Source organism: Cryptomeria japonica, chromosome 4 (assembly GCF_030272615.1).
Source record: "Cryptomeria japonica chromosome 4, Sugi_1.0, whole genome shotgun sequence".
Taxonomy (NCBI): Eukaryota; Viridiplantae; Streptophyta; class Pinopsida; order Cupressales; family Cupressaceae; genus Cryptomeria; species Cryptomeria japonica.
In genome coordinates this window covers 563,115,207-563,137,607 of record NC_081408.1, presented here as the reverse complement: position 1 = coordinate 563,137,607, position 22,401 = coordinate 563,115,207, and the positions used below count along the sequence as shown (strand labels likewise).

The 22,401-nt window shown below is 36.6% G+C and overlaps 1 protein-coding gene across 3 annotated transcripts in view; it reads right to left on the bottom strand.

Annotated features, from left to right (window-relative positions):
- The window catches only part of LOC131036088 (uncharacterized), a 232,576-nt gene that overhangs the window by 35,472 nt on the left and 174,703 nt on the right, over nucleotides 1-22,401 (bottom strand). For all 3 annotated transcript variants that reach the window (XM_057967893.2, XM_057967895.2, XM_057967894.2), the window contains one exon: nucleotides 21,821-22,120. In XM_057967893.2, the coding sequence (XP_057823876.2) occupies nucleotides 21,821-22,120 (300 nt within the window). The remainder of the gene's footprint in view (nucleotides 1-21,820; nucleotides 22,121-22,401) is intronic.

The following is a 22,401-nucleotide window of genomic DNA, read 5'->3' as shown; positions in this document are numbered from 1 at the left end:
GCTGAAATGGCTAGCACAGTCCTTACTGAGGTATATCTAGCTACGGGAGAAAATGTCTCTTCATAGTCTATTCCTTCCTTTTGAGAGAACCCTCTGGCTACAAATCTTGCCTTATGTTTTTCAATACTGCCATCTGCTACACGTTTGATCTTAAAAAGCCATTTAGAAGAAACAACAGATTTCTTAGTTGGTCTAGGAACAATCTCCCATACATCATTTTTCATTATGGATTGATACTCTTCAGACATAGCATCCTTCCATACTTGATGTTTAAGGGCATCAGTTACATTGTCAGGTTCATTTTTAAATAGATCATTCATAAGAGCAACATAGCTAGTAAATTTATTAGGCTTTTTGCTTTCTCTGAAGGTTCCTGAAGGAGCAGCAAACCTCTGAGCTTCTTCTACTGTTTTGATGGCCCATAGTGGTCTTTTCTTGAGATTTCTAGGTGAGTGGTCATTTTCATTTTCAGTTTCATCTCGATTCTCCCTCTGAAACTCAGGAGCAGGATCTTCATCTAAGTTAGTAATAGGGACATAGATTTCAGGTTCTATGGAGCTCGGAGCTCTTTTGAAGGCTAAGTCTTCCTCAAATATTACATTCCTACTTAGTTCAATATTTCTTTGACCAGGTACATAGATTCTGTAGGCTTTGGAGGTTTCACTATACCCTACAAGCATTCCTCTTTTTCCAAAAGGGTCTAGTTTTAGTCTTTTTTCTTTAGGTACATGGATATAGACAGGACACCCAAATATCCTAAGGTGGCTGATATCTGGCTTAATTTTAGTGAATACTTCCTCAAGAGTTTTATCTTCAAGATGCGGTGCTGGATGCTTCTGCCCAGAGATTTGTGTTAAGGTTTTGATCTAGAATCATGGCCTTGGCAGCTTCGACTATAGTCCTATTTTTTCTTTCAGCTACCCCATTTTGTTGGGGGTTATAAGGTATAGTAAGCTCCCTCTTAATCCCATTATCTCTACAAAATTCTCTAAACGAATCTGATGTGTATTCTCCCCCATTGTCAGTTCTTAGGGTTTTAACTTTGTTTCCTGAGTAGTTTTCAGTTAGTGATTTAAATTCTTTAAACCTAAAGAGGATCTCTTCTGATTCTTTACATTTCAAAAAGTAGATCCAAGTCTTCCTAGAGTAGTCATCAACAAATATTACATAATACAAGAATCCCCCTAGAGAGGGTACGGACATAGGTCCGCATACATCAGAATGAACTAACTCTAGAACTTTACTAGTTTTCCTAGTACTATTTTGGAATGTACCCTTGGTATTTTTACCTAGGGCACATCCTTTGCATGCCCCTGAATGATCTTGTTTTAACTTAGGTAGACCTGTGACAAGGTTTTCCATTGAAGATAAAGCCCTAAAATTCAGATGGCCTAATCTTCTATGCCAAACTTCATTTGCATTAGTGGCTTCATGGATTAGGGCCAGGTTGGGTTCTGTGCACAACTCATACAAATAGCCCTGTCTCTGTCCAATTGTCTTTGCCTTCTTGATGGAAGAGTTCTTTGGCCAAGCCAATACTCTGTTGTCCATGAATGTCACTCTGTATCCGTTATCTTCCAGTGCCGATATAGAGACTAGATTCCTTTTGATGCCGGGGACATATAGTACTCCTTCGAGCCGTAAGGATATGTCTGTCTTCAATTTGATGGTGCAGGTTCTCATTCCTCTGACTAGATGTGTGGAGTCATCTCCGATGGTTACTTCCTCAATACTCTCCTCTGTCATGGAGTCAAGTACTTCTCTAAACCCTGTGATGTGCTTGGATGAACCATTGTCAATCACCCATGAGTTGATCTTGTTAGAAGCTTGGCTTGTGAGTGCTGAGTAGAATACATACTTTCTAGAGTCATCTTCCCCTTTAGTCTTTCCTGCTTTGGCAAATGTAGCATGTTGCTTGGTTCTTTCCGGGCACTTTGCAACATAGTGTCCGAACTGATCACATCTGTAGCATTGGATGTGAGATAAGTCCTTCTTTGAAGTGTTCTTGCCTTGACGACCTTTTCTCTTCCTAAACTGCCTTTTCTTGTTTTGCTTGGTGGAGTTAGTGTTTAGGACTTGTAGGTCTTCATCTATGTTCTTATGTTTTATTCCTTTCTTATTCAGTCTAGATTCCTCTTGGAGACAGTCATCTCTTAGTCTTTCAAACTCAAGATATTTGTCCCTTGCATTGATGCCCTGGACAAATGTTTCCCATGCACTGGGTAACCCATCTAGAGCAATGAGTGTTAACTCTTTGCTCTAGATCTCATATCCTAGAGTTGCTAGTTCATCTCATAGAGTTGAGATCCTCATGAAGTAGGCGTTTACTGTCTCTCCTTTGTTCATGGTTATATGATTGATTTCTCGCTTCAAGGCCGGAGTTCAACTTGCATTTGATATCTCAAAAGTGTTCACAAGTGCTTTGAACATTTCAAAAGCCGTTTCATGTTTCTTTATAATGGGCATTATGTTATTTCTCACCCCATCAACAATAATCTTGATTGCTTTTTCATTTCCTTCTAACCGTGATGTTTTGTCAGGTTCGGTCTCTGGTTCCGTAGATTCAGTCTTGATAAAAGTTTCGACTTTGCTCTCCCTTAGAATCATCTTGATTCTGAACTTCCATGCAGAGAAATCATCACCCACACCAAGTCTATCTTCGAATCTCATAGCATTGGCCATTAGAGAAATAGAATGCTTGATATAAACTAGTTCTTAAATTTTCCACAAAATTGAATAGCCTCAAGTTCGATAACTTGGCTCTGATACCATGTAAATGTTATTGCAATTTCCAATTTAATGAACAAGTTATATGCAAGATTGTGTATTTAAGATTTAGGTATTATAACTATGACAATAATATTTTTGTCTTACTTTTGCTGCAGGTATGGAGGATGAACATGTATCGATTTCAATGTCATCCCCTTTCTTTTGAATGATGCATATATAGTAAGGTAGACACGATCAAGTGGTACCTTGATCGGACATGTCTTTTAGACATGTCCGACCAAGATGTCACTTGGTCGTGACTCTTCCAAATGGCAACCGATCCATTCGGTGTCTACGATAACTAATCGGTGTAAATGATAACAGATCGATATAAACACACCCGATAATGAATCGGTATCAAAGCAAACAAGCCCGATAACTAATTCGGGTCAATTCTAATATTACCCGATCATATATCAATAATGTTTTGGACATGTATTAATTGCAATTCGATAGTGAAGAGGTTCGATATATAAATCATTCATATGAAATATATATCTGCATTACCATCTTTCTTCATTTGATGTAAATAGATAGGTATATGGTTTTACCTGATCGATGCTACTTGAATCAACAAGGCACAACACTATCCACAATCGAACTTAGCACAAATTTAGTGGCTCGGGCTAACTTTACATTGCAACTTATAATCAACAAGATGCAAAAAGCATGAACCATGGAAATTCATCAAGCATCATTACATTCTCCATTGAAATCAAAGCACTACTCTACTTCTACTCTAAGTGAGGAAGGTGAAACCATGCAAGTTTTGAAAAATAACTTAAGTGGATGCCATCAGAGAAGAATGTTTCATTGTTATTATCTGAAAAACTTATCGCAACAATTTCATATAAATCACCCTCCTTTACAAATGAAGGGGTCACCCCCTTATATAGGTCTCCAGCCTTGAATACATGCAAACCCTAATTAGGGTTGAACCCAAAAGATTCCACACACATGATGCAACTAGGTGGGAATAAACAATAAATGCCCATCATGCCCTACTAAAAATGGCACCCATTGTGAATTAAATGCACCACTCTCCATTAAGTTCGCCCAATATGTCATAAATATTCCTGCATGCAAAAATCAGCCATAATGCCAAAAATGCTCCATCATCTCCTAAATGTGACGGCTACATGCAAAAAGATGCTCCACTACCTCAGCATGCGTTGATCCAACCACCACTTGGTCAAATATTCCAACAATGAATGCGCCACCATCCTCCCATGCGTTCAATAGATCCTCGCCATGCAAGTGGACCTCACCATCATTTATAATTTTCCAAGTTGTGCTTCATTAATACAGAATATTCTCTTTGCATGTCCCCAACTCATCCTTTACAAGAATCTTTCCATGGGCTCACAAAAGACATTTTGGAAGATTTTCCTGTCTTAGAAGAATTTTAACAAATTTTTCTGCTGCTACAAGAATCATGTTCTTCTGGAATTTCAGGAGAGAGAAAATTCTTGTAGAGAGAATTTTTCATCCTGCCAAAAATAGTAAGTATTTCAAAACGTCAAAATTAGGGCAAACTGGGGCAAGATGACACTTACTAAAAGTAGAAATTGCTAAAAATAGTAAGTTTGATTTTTGGCAAAATTAGACCAATCTGGGAGGCAATGAAATCCCTAAAAAATAGGAACTTTCTAAAAAGAGAAAGTTGCTCAAATTTCACTAGCAGGTTCCTTGGAGGGCTCTGATTCCAATGCAACGTTTGGTTTTTCCAAAACCCTAAAGGAAAGACCTTAAATCCAAGTCTGAAGGGCAAAACCCTAAAATGGACAAAATAGGTTCCAGACTTAGCCAAATTTATTCAAACGACTTGCAAACTTTATCAAATTCACCCAAAACACTCGCAAACCGAGGAGACTGAAGAGATTACCACAAAAAGACTGAAAGAACCGAAACGAAAAGACCAAGAGGACCTAAAAAGTAGGGGGTCTCCATTTGCAATGGGGTGATGTGTAAAAATGTCACAACATGAAGTTTGATGATACTTCAAAAAAGATGAAGGCTACCACGTCATTATTGTGGTAAACTTGGTCACATGAAGAAGCACTGCAAAAAGAGGTTGGCTGATTAGAAATCCAACCACGGAGAGCCTCCATAGAAGGCTCATGCCATAGAGCATCCTAAGTAGGAGTCAGCCTTCTATGCTTTCATGGCCAAACAAACAACCGATTATGAAAAGTCTTTTGCATGGTATATTTATTCTGGAGTGCCTTGACATTTTACTCACGGGAAGGATTGGTTCATGGAGTACATGACTTGCTTCAATTCAATGATCTTTGGTGGTGGTGAGTAGTATACTATAGTTGGCAAAGGCAATGTTCAAATAACCTCTAGAGGAAAATTTTATTTTCCTCAACATATAATACATGTTGGGCATGGAGCTCAATTTTCTCTTAGTGAGTTAGATTATGCACCAGTTTCCCAAGTTGATGTCATTTTCAGCACACACAAGTGCCATATTGTTGACAAGGAGTCCAGGAAAACCACCGCAATTGGCGTAGAAGATCACGGGTTGTATCAACTTGTTGATACTAGAGAGGTTTTGGAGTGTGCGTTGGCAGCCAAAAGATCATCTGCTATCAATCCTCTTTGGCATCAATGTTATGGTCATCTCAACCTATCTTACTCTCTCAGTTGGCTTGAGAGAATATGGTAGAAGGTTTACCTGAAATCCAGCAGCAAATACAAGGTGTTTGTGGAGCTTGCCAAGTAGGGATGTGGCATAGAACTCCTTTTTCAAATGGCAAGTCTTGGAAGTCCTCAAGAGTTACATAGTTGGTTCATGCAAATGTTTGTGGTCCCATAAATGCAACAGCAATCACATAATTAAACGCCAATTCATAAAACCCTATACTCCATAGCAAAATGTAGTAATTGAGAGAAGGAACCATACAATTACAAAGATGGCCTGGTGTATGTTGGAGATTATGAGTGTTCCCAAGAAGTTTTGGGCTGAGGCACTTTACACTACAATTTATCTTCTCAACAGGTCTCTTGCACAAGCAATGAAGGAGAAGACCCCAGAGGAAGCATGGTTTGGGAGGAAACCGAAGGTGCGTCATTTGAAGAATTTTGATTCTACTGCATACATTTGGACTCCAAATGCAAAGAGAAGCAAGTTGGATTTGAAAATTCAAAAATTGATACTTACAGGGTGACACACAGCCTACAAGCTAATTGATGTGGATACTGACTACTTGACATTCAACCAAGATGTTGTGATTGATGAAGCTAGGCCTTTTCTGCTCTCTTTTGAGGTCAATATTACACATTTAGACGTTCATCTTCCACTAGCTCCACCAAAAGTGGGGTTGAATCTAACCACGAACCTCAAATTGAGTATGTGGAATCTCCCAAACAAGAACCGATATCAAAGGATTTTCCTTAGTAGAATCTAGATTAGCATCCAGATGATGTAGTACCAGGTAGCCCAAGTCATGATGATCATGTTGATTTGGAAGCAGAGATTTCTCAAAGAGATTAAAATGGTGGGAAAAACTTGTTATTGATGTTCACGATGATGAATTGATCAAGGGGAGATCATCCAAGGGCAAGAGCAAAAACACAATTAACTTTTCTCTTATAGCTAACATTCTAGAAGTTTACCAACCTCAAGTGTTTGAGGCTGCAAAAGGCAAACATGAATGGGAAAAGGCCATGGACACCAAACATCAAAGCCTTATGAAAAAAAAAACTTGCGTTCTTTTAGATCTTCCACCAAGGAAGAAATTGATTAGTTACAAATGGGTTTACAAAAGTACAAAGTTGATGGTATACTTGACACGTACAAAACACAATTGGTGGCAAAAAGGTTCTTCTAGAGAGAACATATTGACTATGAGGAAACCTCTACTCCTACAGCAAAGACAAGCACCATTTGTCTAGTTTTGACCATGTTATCACAATTTGGCTAGAAAGTCCATCAAATGGACGTGGAGAGTGCCTTCCTCAATGGTGTCTTAGAGGAAAAAGTGTGATGGTGCATAAAGGTTGACAAGTATTTCGTTCAATAGGGATTCCAACAAAGTCCTTCAGATCCAAATTTGTACATCAAAAGTGTTGACAATGATATCATTCTCCTTGTCATTTACATAGATGATATCATCATTAAAAATATAGAGGCACATTTGATTGAACAAATCAAATGTAATTTGAGTATAACTTTTGAAATGAAAGACTTAGGCCTCCTACATTATTGCCTAGGCATAGAGATTTGGGAGACATGGTGGTATTTTTATTTCTCGATCTAAATATGTCAAGAGTTTGCTAAACAGATTCAAAATGACAGATTGCAACATCTCATCTACACTTATGGACAAAGGGCTAAATCTTTTAGAAATAGACTCAAAGGTGATCAATGAGTCAACATTCAAGAAACTAGTGGGCAGCCTTATCTATCTTATAACCACTAGACCTGATTTGAGCTATGCTACAAGTTACATTTCTAGATTCATGCAACACCTAATGTTGTACATTGGATTGCAACAAAGACGGTACTGAGATATATGAAACGGACAATTGACATTGGTATTCTATATAGCAGAAGCAAAGATCCTAGGCTGGCTGGGTTCACAAATGCAGATTGCAAAAGTTCTGTTGATGACAAGAAATCCACTTCAGGATATGTTTTCACCCTTGGTACAGGTGTAATCACATGAACTAGTAAGAAGTGGCAGGCAATGACTCTTTCCTCTATAGAAGCAATGTATCGAGGAACAATCAAAGTAGCATGTGAGGTAGTATGGCTTCAAAGGATGCTTTCAGACATGCACATCTCTCAAGAAAGGCCTTCACCTTGTTTTGTGACAATTCAGTCTTCCACGAGCATACCAAACATGTGGAGCTTCCTTGTCATTTCATTCGGCAACTTGTAGAAGATGGTTCAATGATGTTTCAATATCCTCCAAGTCAGGACCAGACTACAGATATTCTTACCAAGTCCTTGAGTTCTGAAAAATTTGTAAAAATTTCGGGATAAACTTGGTGTAGTTAGTAGATAGACCATTAAGGGAGGGTATTAAAGAAATATGAGTTTGTTAGTTTATAATGGTCAATTAAGTTGTTAGGATGGGTTTTAGGAAATTTCTTTAATTCTTTTTAGATAAGTTTGTATCCTTTTCTTTCTTAGTTGTTAATCTTATTCTCATGGGATAAATCATTTGTAACTCTTATTTAAGGAGACTTTTGCTTCTTTGTTGATACCAAATATCTTGATAATCATTCTATGTGATTTTAATTATTTTACCAGTTGGTAATAGCTACTATTGTAGAATACTGTAATGTTTATACAGACCCTTTTAATACAGTAGATGTTTTACAATGTTCTAAACATTTATGCATTTTGTGAAGTCGATTATTGGGCATTAAGCATTGTAAGTTTGGTGTAATCTCAGCCTACTATTTATGCCATTGTATTTGTTTTTGTTAAAACATTTTGTACACTATTTGCAGGCCCATGTAATAGGCAAAAGCTCTGTGATTTGTTCAACAAACTTTTGGACCTGACCTATAAATTGGGTGTTCTTTGTTAGTACAAAAAATTGTATTTTGTAATATGAGTTTAAATGTTAATGCATAACTATTGAGGAAGATTTGGGGTCTTTTCCAAATCCTAATTAAAAATCTAAATCTGAAGTTTATCAGCTCAATCACTTAAGTCTAGGTTTGTTAGTTTTGAGCAACTACTCAAATCTGCAACATAGTTGTCTTTCTTTCATTGGACCGACCTATAAGAGATTGGAAAAACATTTAAATTAAAAAATTAAATTACTCTAAGGTTTCAGTATAAGTTACTACAGGGATATCATAGCAGCTGATTAAATAACATTTGAAGAGGGTTTTAAAATTTATTGCATAAATGCATTATTGGGGAAAATACATGTCCTCTATGGACGCGTCTATTCTGGCTCCAAAAAGACAGTACGGATTGACTAACACGCGTGTTCGTCGCGCATTTTACACCGTCGATTTTGCAGTTAACAGTTGCGATTGACTAACCTGTCACTAACACGCTGAACGACAGGTCTGTTTTTGGAGCTAGAATAGCTGTGGCCGTCCTCTATAGGGGTTGTTGATTGTGAGTGGCAAAAAAAATGATGCAAAATTTATTGCTAATGTCCTCATAGAAGTCACTGAAAAAGTGGGATCTTAAGCAGTGTTAAATTCATAATGAACAACACAAAATTGTAAAACAGCTTGAACATTGGTTGTGGCACGTTATTGACACATCTTTTGGACATCTGGTGTTGTCTACTCCCTCAACCTTATGCTACAATACATTGGAAATGAAATTGATTAAATCAAACAAGTGTATGTTGAGGCTAAATAGATTCAAATTTCATGAGTAACCACCACATCACAAGGCATATTAAATAAATTCTCAAAATTGGAGTTGTTGAAGTTAAGTATAATGATATTAAATTTTACGTTTCCCTTTATTAATTTACTTTTTAAACATAAGCATTTTTTCCTCTTTGTTTTTTATTTTTTTAAATTTTCGAATAGGTTGCAAAAATGTTCTCCAACATGGTCATCTTGAGACCAATTGTGAAGCTACAGAAAGCACTTTCTAGCATGATCATCAACCAACTTCGGTTTATATGGAGGCAATCAAACAACAAAAGGGTGGAAAATATTAGCAGTGTTATCCTAGATGACACTTGGTGGAATTGTGTGGAATATCTCCCTAGTTTCAGCAATACCACTTTGAGTATGATGTGTTATGCTGCCATGGATAAGCCATGTTTGGGGGAAAGAGTATGATAACATTTGCCCTAGTTCAGAAGAAAATGTTATAAATGAGAAAGAACAAAATAACCACCCCACTACATCTTGCATTTGCATTGACTACAAAATACTACAATGTTGACATACATTTTGTGCCGACAAGGATTGAACCATAGAAATATTTGGAAGACAACGAATGGTACAAGCAAGCATTTGCTGGACTCTTCATTACGTCTGATTTGGAGAATATAATCACAATTGTGTTCGTCAATTTTGTGTATGCCAATGGTCAAAATGTTTCTCCTCTTTATGATAGGTGGTTTGCCAATGGCCAAACATTCCAACACCTATAACCCTTTGCAATCAAAGTTCTATCGGAAGTAAGTTCTTTCTCTTATCTAAAAGACTCAAACATTTTCAAATTTATTTATAATTTTAGAACTCTTAACTCTCTAACTTTACCTCAATAGGTTGCTAGTTTGTCTACATGTAAGTATGGCATGCCCCCAATCTCACATATGCTAAGCAGCAAACCAGTCGTTGAAATTGTCTCACATTATGTAAGACTTCACAATTTCAATAATCGTAACAGTCTGCATCATTACAACAGGAATGGAAAATATCATATGCATAATGGTTCGTTCCTCCTCTACTAATAATAGCGGTCTCCCACAATTGGTAATAAACTATTGGTTAACTGTAAGAAATGTTGTTAAGACGTGGATTAAATTATTATTGAGAAACAGTTCATTAAGTTTAGACAAGCGGTCCAAAGTCAGTGATCAATTAGGAGAAAAGCAGCGGTCAAATAAGGGAGAGACAACACTCTTCAAAGAAAGATGTCTGCCTAAAAAGGCATGACCTCTCAGCAGTAAGGGAAAGATATGAGAATAGAGGACTTTGATCGTAGAAGACATGGAATAAGATCAGATTTTGACAATGATAAGAGATTGAACACACAACAGTTTGATTCTATACTTGGTTGTCGATACTTGACATAATATAGTGAAGAGAAAGAGATTTCAGAGTTTTAAAGACTCAAGCAGATGAGTCATAAGAATACCACTTCATCTTGCACACATATTAGACAGAAACCTACGTGTTTACCCAATTCTAGGGTATGATATATGTATACATATCGCATAGTAATTAGCATTGATAATTATTAATCTTACAAATGTTAGATATAATATTCTACCTTGCTGATATATATGTATATTGTGTTGGTTGAAAATTTTGTACACTTGGGGAAATATACAAAATTGTGGTTTCAACCACAGTGTGTGAGTAAAACTCTCCTAATTAAGGGAAGGCTCCCCCTATCTAACTACAACTTTGAAAATAAAATAGGATGGGGCAGCAATCTTTCTTCTTCTTTCAAGAAAGGCAATATCCTTTTCTCTTCACAGAAAAGTGATAGCAATTTGATATAAAACAGCAGTAACAACTTTCGAAATGAAATGAGAGAAAGGAAATGAAGTTTCCTGAAAGCTCAAAGACTTCCGTCACTTCCTTCGGGACGGGACAGCAATATCAAGCTCAAAGTCTTGTTATATGAAGTCCTATCTACCCTTTTCTATACTAATTTTATTAAGAACAAATTATAATAGCATAAAGACTGAAATATCTTATTTTTTCTACGCAAGATAGCAAGAACAAGTGTGAGCTCAAAGACTCGCAACTATTTCTCATAAAATCTACTTACTTCTAAACTCTGATAAGAACCAATGTAAACACAAAGTCTTACAGATTTTTCCCAATAGAACTTCTACTCTAACTAAATTAATCTCCAATACTTGCAGCTCAAAGACTACAAATCAGATTCGATTAAGTTCTCAAAGAAACACTTGCAAGAAAGGTAATATGGAACACAAACTCAAGAATGTAGCACAAAGACTCAAAGTTTGAGCAATTTTCTTTTATTCCTTTCAATTCTTCAATTTACACATAAAAGCTCAAAGACTTCTTTGCTGAAAATTTGGCAGATGCTTTCAAAAAGATAAAAATTACAATAGACCCCTCAAGTATTTATAGAAGAGTAGTCTTGAGAAAAATGTGGGAGGATCCTAACTAACTTGAGAGATTCTCTCAACCACCAAGACTTATTCAATAACTAACTAAGACTTATTCCAACTACAGTCCTAACTGAACACAACTTGTAGTTGCCTTACATGTAATTACAAAAGTGCAAGTAAAGACTTAACTTGCAATTTACAAAAGGCTTTTACATGCAACTTGTCAAAAGAAAAACTACAACTAAGAGATTACAATTCTGGAAAAACACAACTAAGTGTTGAAAAACACTTAAGTTGTAGCATGTGAAGACATGAATCCTTCGAACTTCTGGATGATCATTCGTAGCTCGGTGGGATTCGGTTCGTGGGTGTTCTTGGCAACGACCACGATCTTCACAATGGTATCATGATATCGAAGAAGCATGGAGTTGTTCTTCTCCAAGATGGACTGGATTTCCTGCAAAAAGGTTTGATGTTTCATCAGAGCCTGAATTGAAGCAGCTGAGAATTGTTTGCTCATCCATTCATTATGAATTCTCATATGTAGATCTGCAAGAACTTCTTCTTCTGGTACCAGCTCTCCATTTTGACTCATTATGTTGCAAGAAGCCTTCTCACAATGGGAAATAATACCTTGAAATACTTCACCCCGCAATCTCATTGCAACATCAATTTCCTCAATGAGGGATTTGAGAACAAGGGCTTTATTCTCCAGAAGTTCTTCAAATTCCAAGTACATGACCCTGGAAAAAATAATGGCATGCTCCTAAAGAACGCTCAACTGTTGTTGGGGCATGGTGCGCCAGATTGTCAAACTATCTTCAACCCTTTCCAAATTTTGTTAAAAGTGTCGGAGGTATGATTCAATTTCTCTTCAGTGGTCTCCAACTTAGACATCATTTGGAAAATGTTTTCCAACACTTGTGCACATAGATCATGAAGTTGATCCACCCAAGAATCCAATGCTTGTACTTTTTGAGCAGCTCTTTCAACTCCCCCGAATCGGTTCTTGGGAACCGGAAGAACTTGTAGGATTACTCCCTTCACCATCAAGTTTTGTAATTTTATGAACAGCTGCAACAAGTTGTCGATTCTCCTCTTCTAGCTTGTCTTTCTTTGCTAGAAGTTTGTCAAACTGCTGCACTAGTGAGGCTACAGATTGTTGGGCATCGTGTTTAACCACTTCATGCGTTTGTTTGCCCAATTCTATCTTTGTAACCCTGTAATCAGCAGCTTGCATTTCCTCACGTGGCTTATCCACAAGGGGCTCAACAATTTCTGCCACTTTCATCTTATTGCTATCAACAGTCACTCTTGAGATTGTCTTGGCCTTTTTAGCAACCTTGGGCCTAGACTGTTTGAGTTGCTGATAGTCAAAGACATCAGGAGAGATTTATTGCTTCTTCCTCTTTGGGGTAAAAGAACTAAGCCATGGAGGTAAAGCAACTAGTTCTCCTTGAGTAGCTGCTGAAAGCGAAGGAGAAGCAGTTTCTTTTTGAACAGCCACGGTCACCCTGGGAGGAGTATCTGTTTGGATGGCGACCATGGTTTTCTCAATAACCAATGGGCATGAAGATTGTCTCATAATTCTTCAAAGCCAAAAATGGAGGTATCAATCTCTGACAACTGGATACATGCAAGAGTATCCTCAGGGATTTCCAGCACACCCTCTTGTTGATGATCAGGAGGCAGCTCAAATGCTGAAATAGGAACGGCATTTTGAGGAGACTCTTCCACTATTATGTCAGGAGGAGAAAGAGGCGTCTCAATGGAAACTGAGGAAGGAATCTCATGAGGTGAGTCTGAAGCTAAAGACTTAGGAGCATCATCAAATTGTTGTCCTTAATCTGGATTATCAGGATCGATCACATGAACGTGAAACCGAGACTTTTCCTTTCCACGAACTGTCGCCTCCTTAGAAGGAAGCACTACTGCCTGACTAACCCGCAATTTGATAATGGTACCAGAAGATGATGCACCTTCCTTGTTGTCAATCTGAATTTCAGACTTACGTCCAAGAGGCCCCGTAGAGTCATCTTCTTTCCCACCCTTGATCTTGATGAGTCTGACACCATTACCTTTAAGCCAAGTGTTGGTGTTAGCCAAGATAGGCTGAAATCTTTCAAGAATGGATGTGCATTCTTTATGCGACCATTGGATTAAAGGAAGTGGAGCTTCCTCAACCCTTAGTGAAATATATTCAAGATCAAGTACATGCCCATCATCAATCATCCCTTGTGGAATATCCACCAAGTTCAAATCAATAACCTACTCAACAATAAGCCTGCAGTAATCCATCTTGAGAACCTCTACTTCTGTACGGAGATCTACCCAGATATCCTCAATACGATGCATGTGTATGAAGAATTTCTTGATTTTTTCCTTCATACCCCGGTTATCAAAATCTGCCCTAGACTTAAACCTTTTGAGTTTAATCTCTTGCATCTCAATCTCCATAGCTTTGGCTTTGATGGATGTGACAAGAGAATGCCGGCCAATTTTCAATGGGTTTGTTGTAGAAATCCCCATTCTGACCTTATGTTTGACAAACTGATGAGCGTGCACAGCCATGATCTGTCTTCCCAACTCCATAAGAATGATCTTATCAGTCGGGTATCTAAGGAGCATGTATGGCTACCCACTATAGCATCCGACTCTCATATAGGTAAAGGTCGAGAATTGAAGAAACAAGCACCCATACTCATTCACTCTTTCCCATGCCTCATCCGACACCCTGTTGTTCTTTCGAGTCTTGTCAAACTAGCACATGAAGTAGCCAAAGAATGCATCTTGAACTCTTCTGAAATGCAATTTGTTGGGTCTCAAAGGCAGCTAATCATAATATTCCCATACAGGTATAAGCGAGCGATCACCCTTGGTAGAAAGACCAAGGAAATGTCTAAGTGACGCTGCTAAATACACTAAGTATCAATTCATGTAGAAACTCATAGTGGTAGGGACTGTTGCAAGTTGCTCGCATAAAGTATCGTTGATAATCTCTCCCCATGATATATGATGGGATTGCCTTATGAACATGGTAAACTGATACATCCAAGGTTCAAAAAAATAGGAGTGTTCAAGACCCATCATCTTGCTGAGGAGAGTTATGATGTCACCAATTTCCCACTTAAAGTCACAGCGATACAACTTAGCCCACCTTGAGAAGGTGGCTCGTGGCTCATGGATCTATCTGTTAATATGATGTTTGAAGTCCTTTTCCCTCTTGAAATAGTACTCGGTTGCACTATCCTTTGAAATTTCCATATAAACAAGTGCTGGTGGTATTCTGAAGACTTTCTCAACTGTATCTGCATCAAGGCGGATTATTGCATCACCATCATCATTTTTAATGGTTCTTGTCTCCTTGTCAAAGCGATGAGAGCAAGCGAGAACAAATTCAGGCTCTAGGGCAGCCACTGAAAAAGAGGATGCGTGATGGATGTGGCTATCCAACAGCCGCTGCATATTACTATCCTGCGGATCCTCCACTCTCTTGACAAATTCTGACATGTCCACATGCCCTATCTCTGTATCTTTTATACGATCCAAAGGAGAGGAAACTTGCGAAGGTGAAACTTCATTCTGGTACTTGTCATATTTATACTTCATCTTCTTTGGAATAGGAGAGGATGGTAAATCTGACATTGAAGGGCAACCTGGTATACTGCGATGAAGACTTAAAAGTGTTAAGGCAACATCATAATCAGCTGCAACTAACATTTTTCCTTCTTCAAATGGGAAGAACTCCAACCCTTACACTTCACGATTTTGTGAGAGAAAGATGGGAAATAAATGGGAAATGCTAGGACTCTTGACTTTGACCAATTTCAGATCTTGGGGAAAATTTTACAAGTATACAAGTTGGGAAGAATGCACACGCAATCGGACTTTTAAAACCCGAATGCAAGTATACTTGTAAAACGGAAAATGGAGAAATGAATGAAAAAGGAGAATTAGACTTGCGGGAAATGACGTGAACGGAAAGTATGGATATAGGCGATATGGATGGATAAAGATGGGAAGATTTTGGGAATGTCACTTCCAAGAAAATGGGAAGAACTTTAGTCATGCAATCCGGTTCTAAAAACCCGATTTTGGAAGCATGGGTATTTTTCATCTTTGCAACTTGGAATTTCAACAAAAGATAATTAAATTCTTTTAACCGTAAGGGAAGAACAATGATTTTCATCCAACTTGTAATTGGGATTTAAAATCCCGAATACAAGCAAAGAGAGAAAATGGGGAAGAATAATGCAATTCATAAATTGCTTTACAACGGGGAAAATCTCTCTCACAAAACCGATTTTTGGGGCAAAATAAATATATACACAAATTTACAACTAGAAAGGAAAAACAAGAAAACAAGAAAATGAAACAAGAAAAGAAGAGAAATCATACCTTGTTTCAAACTGAAATGCCTTTTCAAAAAGATGATCAATCTTAGAAAGAAGGAAGAAGAACTCTTAAATAGAGATTAACCGCATTCCAAACCCTAGCCACGTTTTACCAAAACGCCTTGGCCAGCAAAACGTGGCAACGAAAGCAAACTTAATGGCACAAGGAGTGGTCAAACCTCCATCAAACCCCAACGCCTTAGCATAGCAAACAAAAACGTTTTAGGAGATTGGAGATCCGTGGCAACTTGGGAGAGAAAATCGTGGTTTTGGCAAAAAACGTGTTTGCTTATTCAACACCAAAAAACTAGCAATCATTCATCCCAAATGGCACGATATGTGTTTGCAAATGCATGGGAATAGGGAAGAATCCTAAACGCCTTCTATCTCCCAAAAAATTTCCACAAAAAATGCTTCAAATTTCCAACAAAATCGCCTTCCTTAAGCCAGTCGGGTTTTTGGAAAAGGAATGCAAGTTTTATTTTTCATGCAATAGAGAAAATCGGGTTTTATTTCCCATATAGCAAGTTTAAAATGTTACTTTTCTCTCAACAAGGCAAAATCAGGTTTTAGAAATGCAATTACAAGTTTAAATTCCCTAATTTGCACTTTATGGAGAAAATTGGGTTTTTGGGCATAATAGTAAGTTTAAAATGTCACTTTATTTCATTTCTAGGCAAAATCGGGTTTTGGAGAGAGATGTGCAAGTTACAAATTACTTGTAAAGGGAAAATAAAATCCCTACAAGAAATTTTAATAACTTAAGACATGTAATAGGGGTTTAAAATCCCTATTACAAGCAAAAGACATTAAAATAGGGGTTTTAGAAAAGAATTACAAGTTATAAATAAATATGCAATTTAAAATTAACTTGTAACTTATCCAAAAAATCCCTATCATAACTTAAAAAGCCAAAAGGCATCAAGGGGGAAATAAAAGGTAAGTTACAAGTTCTATTTTGAATAAAGTGCACTTTTAATTAGCCAAAAATTTCCCTACAAAGACTAAAACAAAGGAAAACATTAAAACTTGCAATTCGAGGAAAATTTCCCACCTGCAGTCAGGGAGAAAAAACCCGAAATTGAAGGGAAGACATAGCAAACGAACCCAGAATGCAATGAAATTCGAAACGTGGTTCGAGGATGGACTGAGGATTAAGCCAGTCCAAGGATTAGACAAAATTATGCCTCGGGAAGCGTGCCATAGAGTAAAATTTTCATTTTTTGACAAAAATTTTATGTAATGGTCCTTCATTTTTTAAAACAAAAATGAAGACAACATATTGTATGTTGATAACTTTACTATATCTCTACTTGTATATAATGTGACACATATGACAATTTCCTTAAGAATTCTCATCCATTGGGTCATCTGATTTGGAGGGGAGACATAGTACATATGAAGGACGCAAGTAGCTAGGAAGCCACACTGGTAGAGACAACCCAAGTGGGGCTGGGAGGCCGGATGAAGGTTATCATTCCGTGCACCTGGGCTGGGTGGAACAACTCGAGGCACCTTGTATGGTCTCCCAACTAGTGCTCCATAATGACGATAAGTTGGTCGGATAGAGCTTCAAAGGAATCCCATATGCATTTCTTGAATATTACAATAGTGCATTTGAATTCTATTTGTACAATATTGGTTTATATGTTTATTTATCTTGTGATACTAACCTGGTTGCAGGCCCTACATTAGGATTAGAATAAGTCCCAATAGGGGGACATTACATAGTAGAATTGGAGTGCATACTCCATCCAACCAATAAAGTGCAACAAATTGCACTCAAGGAAAAACAAGGGACCTTGTGTAAGTGCTTTCCAACTTGTGTCTATTTTGCACAAACAAAATGATTAGGAAAAGGGAATTGACATTGTGGGATATAGCGCCAAAGCATTCTGACTTGGACATTTGCACTTCCAAACATTCTTCATTTTTGGACGATTTAGATAGCCAACATTCTTTTAGAGCAAGTGGTAGTGGCGTTGCTACTATTTCTGCTACTCTACCTACATCATGGTGTCAATAATAGATGAAAAAATCTGCAAAAAATCGTTTAACTCCCGATTCATTGCGAGTCATTTATGGCCACGATTTAATCTGCAAAAAACTCTTGGGCAAATTTTTTGAAAAAAAGGGGGAGATTTATTGAAAAAAATCGCAAAAAATCGGGAGAAAAACTCAAATGAACCTGCGTTAATGATTTGTTGGGTAATCTTTTAGAGGTTGCACTTATTTTTTGGCATATGATATGTATCTAACTCAAACTTTGATTTATATATGATGGAAATCAGTAATATGTTCTACAAATTCAGTGTATATGTGTGTTTTTCAAGAATATTTTAAGATATATATTTTCAAATGTTCGATAAATTTGCTGAGTTTTTGCCGAGTCTCGAGTTTTCAAAAAATTTGGGCCAAAAGAGTTATTACCAAGTAAGAGTTTTTCATCTTTGGTGTCAATGATGATGAGGACATTTCTAGAGATCCATATGACATTGACAGCTAATATTATTATTTTAATATTGAGCAATGAATACCTATCATGACAATTGAGTTTAGTAAACGGAGATTGAAGAAGGATTTTTTATCTTTATGGTGGTTTTGTTATTATTATGTGTTGGAAGTTGTCATTGATGTCGCAAGGGAAGTTGAAGTTGTCATTGATGTCGCAAGGGAAGTTGAAGTTGTCATTAATGTCAAAGAAATTTGTTGATAGAAATGTTGTCATTAACATCAAAGGTATATAGACAATTGGAAAAAATTGTGATTGATGTCAAAGGTATATGAACACAATTGATAATGGCCAAAGGCCACTAATTGAAGTTCAAAGGCTAATCCAATTCAGATTTAGATTTCATTCAAGACAAGTTTATTAATGTCATATTGGCATGGCATTTAATTTATGCAAGATGGCCAACCACCTTTTATTTTGCATATAATTGCCAAAGTTAATATAAATATAATCGCCCAAGTTACTTTCACCGATATAAAGGAGTAATCTAATTAATGGAGCGGCTGTTAAATTTAAAAGTAGCGACCATGTTGAGGCAGCGATTAAAATAGCAAATTAAAAGAGAAGGCAGCGATTAGTTAACAAAGGATGTCTCCCTTGAAGAATTGTCTCTCTATATGACTGGGACGCCTCTCTTCATAAGACCATGCAATGGTATAAATAGAAGATGAATGGGAAATATAATAAGTTTTGTAATGAAAATTATTTGAAATTAAGAAGATATAAAATCAGATTGATTTGAAGATAAATAAAAGCATTCTTAAAAGGACAATCAACATAAAGAAATTGTTAACAAAAGGTGATGCCTTTTCAAAAGGTCACCTCTATTCAAAGAGATGTCTCTCTTCATGAAGAGGCATAAGGATATGTAGATATTAAAGGTGATAGTAAAATGGAGAGAAGTGTGAGTGTGTAGTAATAAGATATATCATTTATGCACCAGAAGATTTGTGATGAAAATAAAATATATATAAAGATCACAATAAATATTTGAAGATAAATAAAATGTCATGCCCCCTACAGCGAACCCCATTATCTGATTCTACCCAGCACTGTGAATAACAATTTCATCAATGGGTGAGCATGATTACTATCAACTACTTCAAGGGACCCTAGCCGAGTCTCAAGGAACCAACCTACTCTTCACCAACCTACAAATGCATGTGGTGATGGTGAACAGAACATGTGGTGATGTACCTCTACAAATGCAGTACCTTAGAAGTTTGAACAAATAACTATCGAATGTCCATATAGTGTACAAGAGATGCAAGACGAAAGTACAATGCACAAAATTACAAAGGATAAACAGAAGTTTCATTCAAAAGAAGAATTAATTCACAATGTCTCACTGAGTTTACGGCATGAGGAACACATGGATGTGGGAACATAGCTTCAGGGATGGCTATTAAAATAGCTTTAACAAACTAAATGAGGCTTAAATATTGATAAGTCTTGAAAACAAGGGGCATCCCCTCCAAGTCTCCAGGAACATAACTCAGATCCCTGGGAATGCAGCTCCATGGAATGCTGATAATTTTTTATCTACAAAATAAATATAGTGTGGTTGATGAGAAAATAATTGCAAGGGCCTCACAAATTCCATAATTTCAGGTTAAGGCACAAGGGTCAAATCTGCAAAAGAAGGGTGTCCTCTAGTTTCCTTAACCATAAAATTGTTGCATTATTGCATGATTGGAAAAAATGAAATTGATGTTGTTTTCTAACCATACCAGACCACTAGACCAAAGTTGAAATAATGAAACAACCAACACCACTTAGATATACACAAGAGAGATCTATAACTAGTATGATGACATTGTATTACATAAGAAATGGATATACACTTGCATCTAAAAGCATGAGAAATGACAGACTTCCATACAGTTATATAATATCAGACACTGAATATACAGACTCATCTTAGACACAACTACTTGTCTTGTCTAGATGTATTTTGCATCTAACAGACTCATCAAATTCTAACCTATCTCAGCTACCTCTGGAGAGACACATTACATGATACGAGTTATAATGCATATCTACAGGTTAATTTCAACAAATACATATTTGTCAAAATAATCTTTCTGTTATGTTGGAGGCCAATATACAGATGTTCAATAATCAAAGGCTCCTATGTCAACATACAACACATCTAAGTATGGCATGTCAATCAAACAAAATGCATAAATCTACAGCTATTAGCATTCACCACACAAAAATATTGACTCTAGTTGAGACACTGTGAGATGGCCAAATTCTTTGACATTTAATGGTGGATGAGCCTTAGGTAGATTATGCATTGTAATGCAATGTTTATGATACCTTGCCTGAAAATGTGAAGCAGCCTTCAGGAAAACCATATCTCCTATAATTCCTATAATTCTGCATCTTTTAGCAATTTACAAACATCTATCAATTTGAATCCTTGTGGGAAGAATCATGAATTCTGATGAATTAGTGTAACCTCAAAAACTAATTTTATTTGCATTTTTTCATGTTCTTCAAAAAGAACTTCAAAATTCAGGCTCTGGAAAAACTGAGGGGAAATATGAATGGTATATTTTTATTATGTATATCCTCTATATATTTCCTAATGTGCTTCACCAAATAGAAGGTGCAAATGAACCATCTTCCTTATTCTAGCTTCTCTGTATAAGACAATATTTACCCTAGTTTGTCATTAAAAAATCCTATTGTGAATAAATATTTGAGATGATTTTTGTGGCCCACATAACTGGTAGATCTAATGCATGATCAACTCAGAATTTTCTGCAATCAATATTCATGAAATGGTAAGTAATTCACAAAACCAACTGGTTCTTGTACAGGCCCACTTTTGTTTGACTTTACTTTGATACTAATCACTATTACTGTTGTTTGACTTTGTACCCGCTTTTATTCTTTCCCTCATTTATTATAGTTTTTGTGTTTATTGGGGTCTATGATATGCATTAAACTATAATTTTTGATTTATATATTATGGACATCAATAATATGTTCTACAAATTTAGTAATATGCATTTTTTAAGAATATTTTTTTAAAACTATGTATTTTAAAATGTTTGATAAAATCACCGAGTTATTGCCAAGTTTTCCCGAATCCCAAGTTTTTAAAATTTTAGGGCCTGCCAAATGATTTCCAAGTCTGAATATTGACAACCATGAATTATAATATATTTAACACAGGAAACATTCTTTAAATAGGGATGAAGAGAATAGAAAAGAGGCAGAAAAGGTACATCTCTAGATTAAAATAACAGAGACTTGGCGTTCCTCTAACAAATAGCTTCACCTTAGATAGAAGCACATATTCTCATTAAAGTTTCCCTCCTGTATAAAATTTAAACTGGAATAACTTTATAATGGATGAATATAATTCAAATACCAACCATAAGCTTGAAGAAAAGAGACAGCGCCTGGCCTGGAGGTAAAAGTTGTGAGGGGCAAACAGATGCCGACAGGTAAGCAGTGTTCGGTGCACTTAATTCAGAATTGTTATCACATGCATTTATATCAAATGAAGATGGCTGTAAAGAGGCAAGTTTCCACTGCATTCCAACAGAAGATATTTGACGAAGCCAAAAGCTCTCAGAATTATTTTGGTTAAGAATATCAAGCCGTAAAAGGAATTCCTGCAGCTTTGAAGGGCAGGGAATGATGTGCACAGATAAATCCAATGATGGAACAACCTGACATGGATACCATCAATCTCTTAGATACACTTTAAGAACAATATATAATCTTCAAAGAAATATTCCCCAATCTAATTTTAAGAGCATTAAATAGGCTTCATTGAAACATAGCTAAGAAATGAACTCAAGATGAAACAGCTCAATTTTTCAGATAAATCTAGAATAAGATTAAAATACGAGTTAAGGAAAAAAAAATGCAGCAAGCAGAGTAAGATGAAAAAAGAGTAGTTTTGCTGTAAGGAAAATTTCAGAATGCAAGCATTGAAATATTACATATT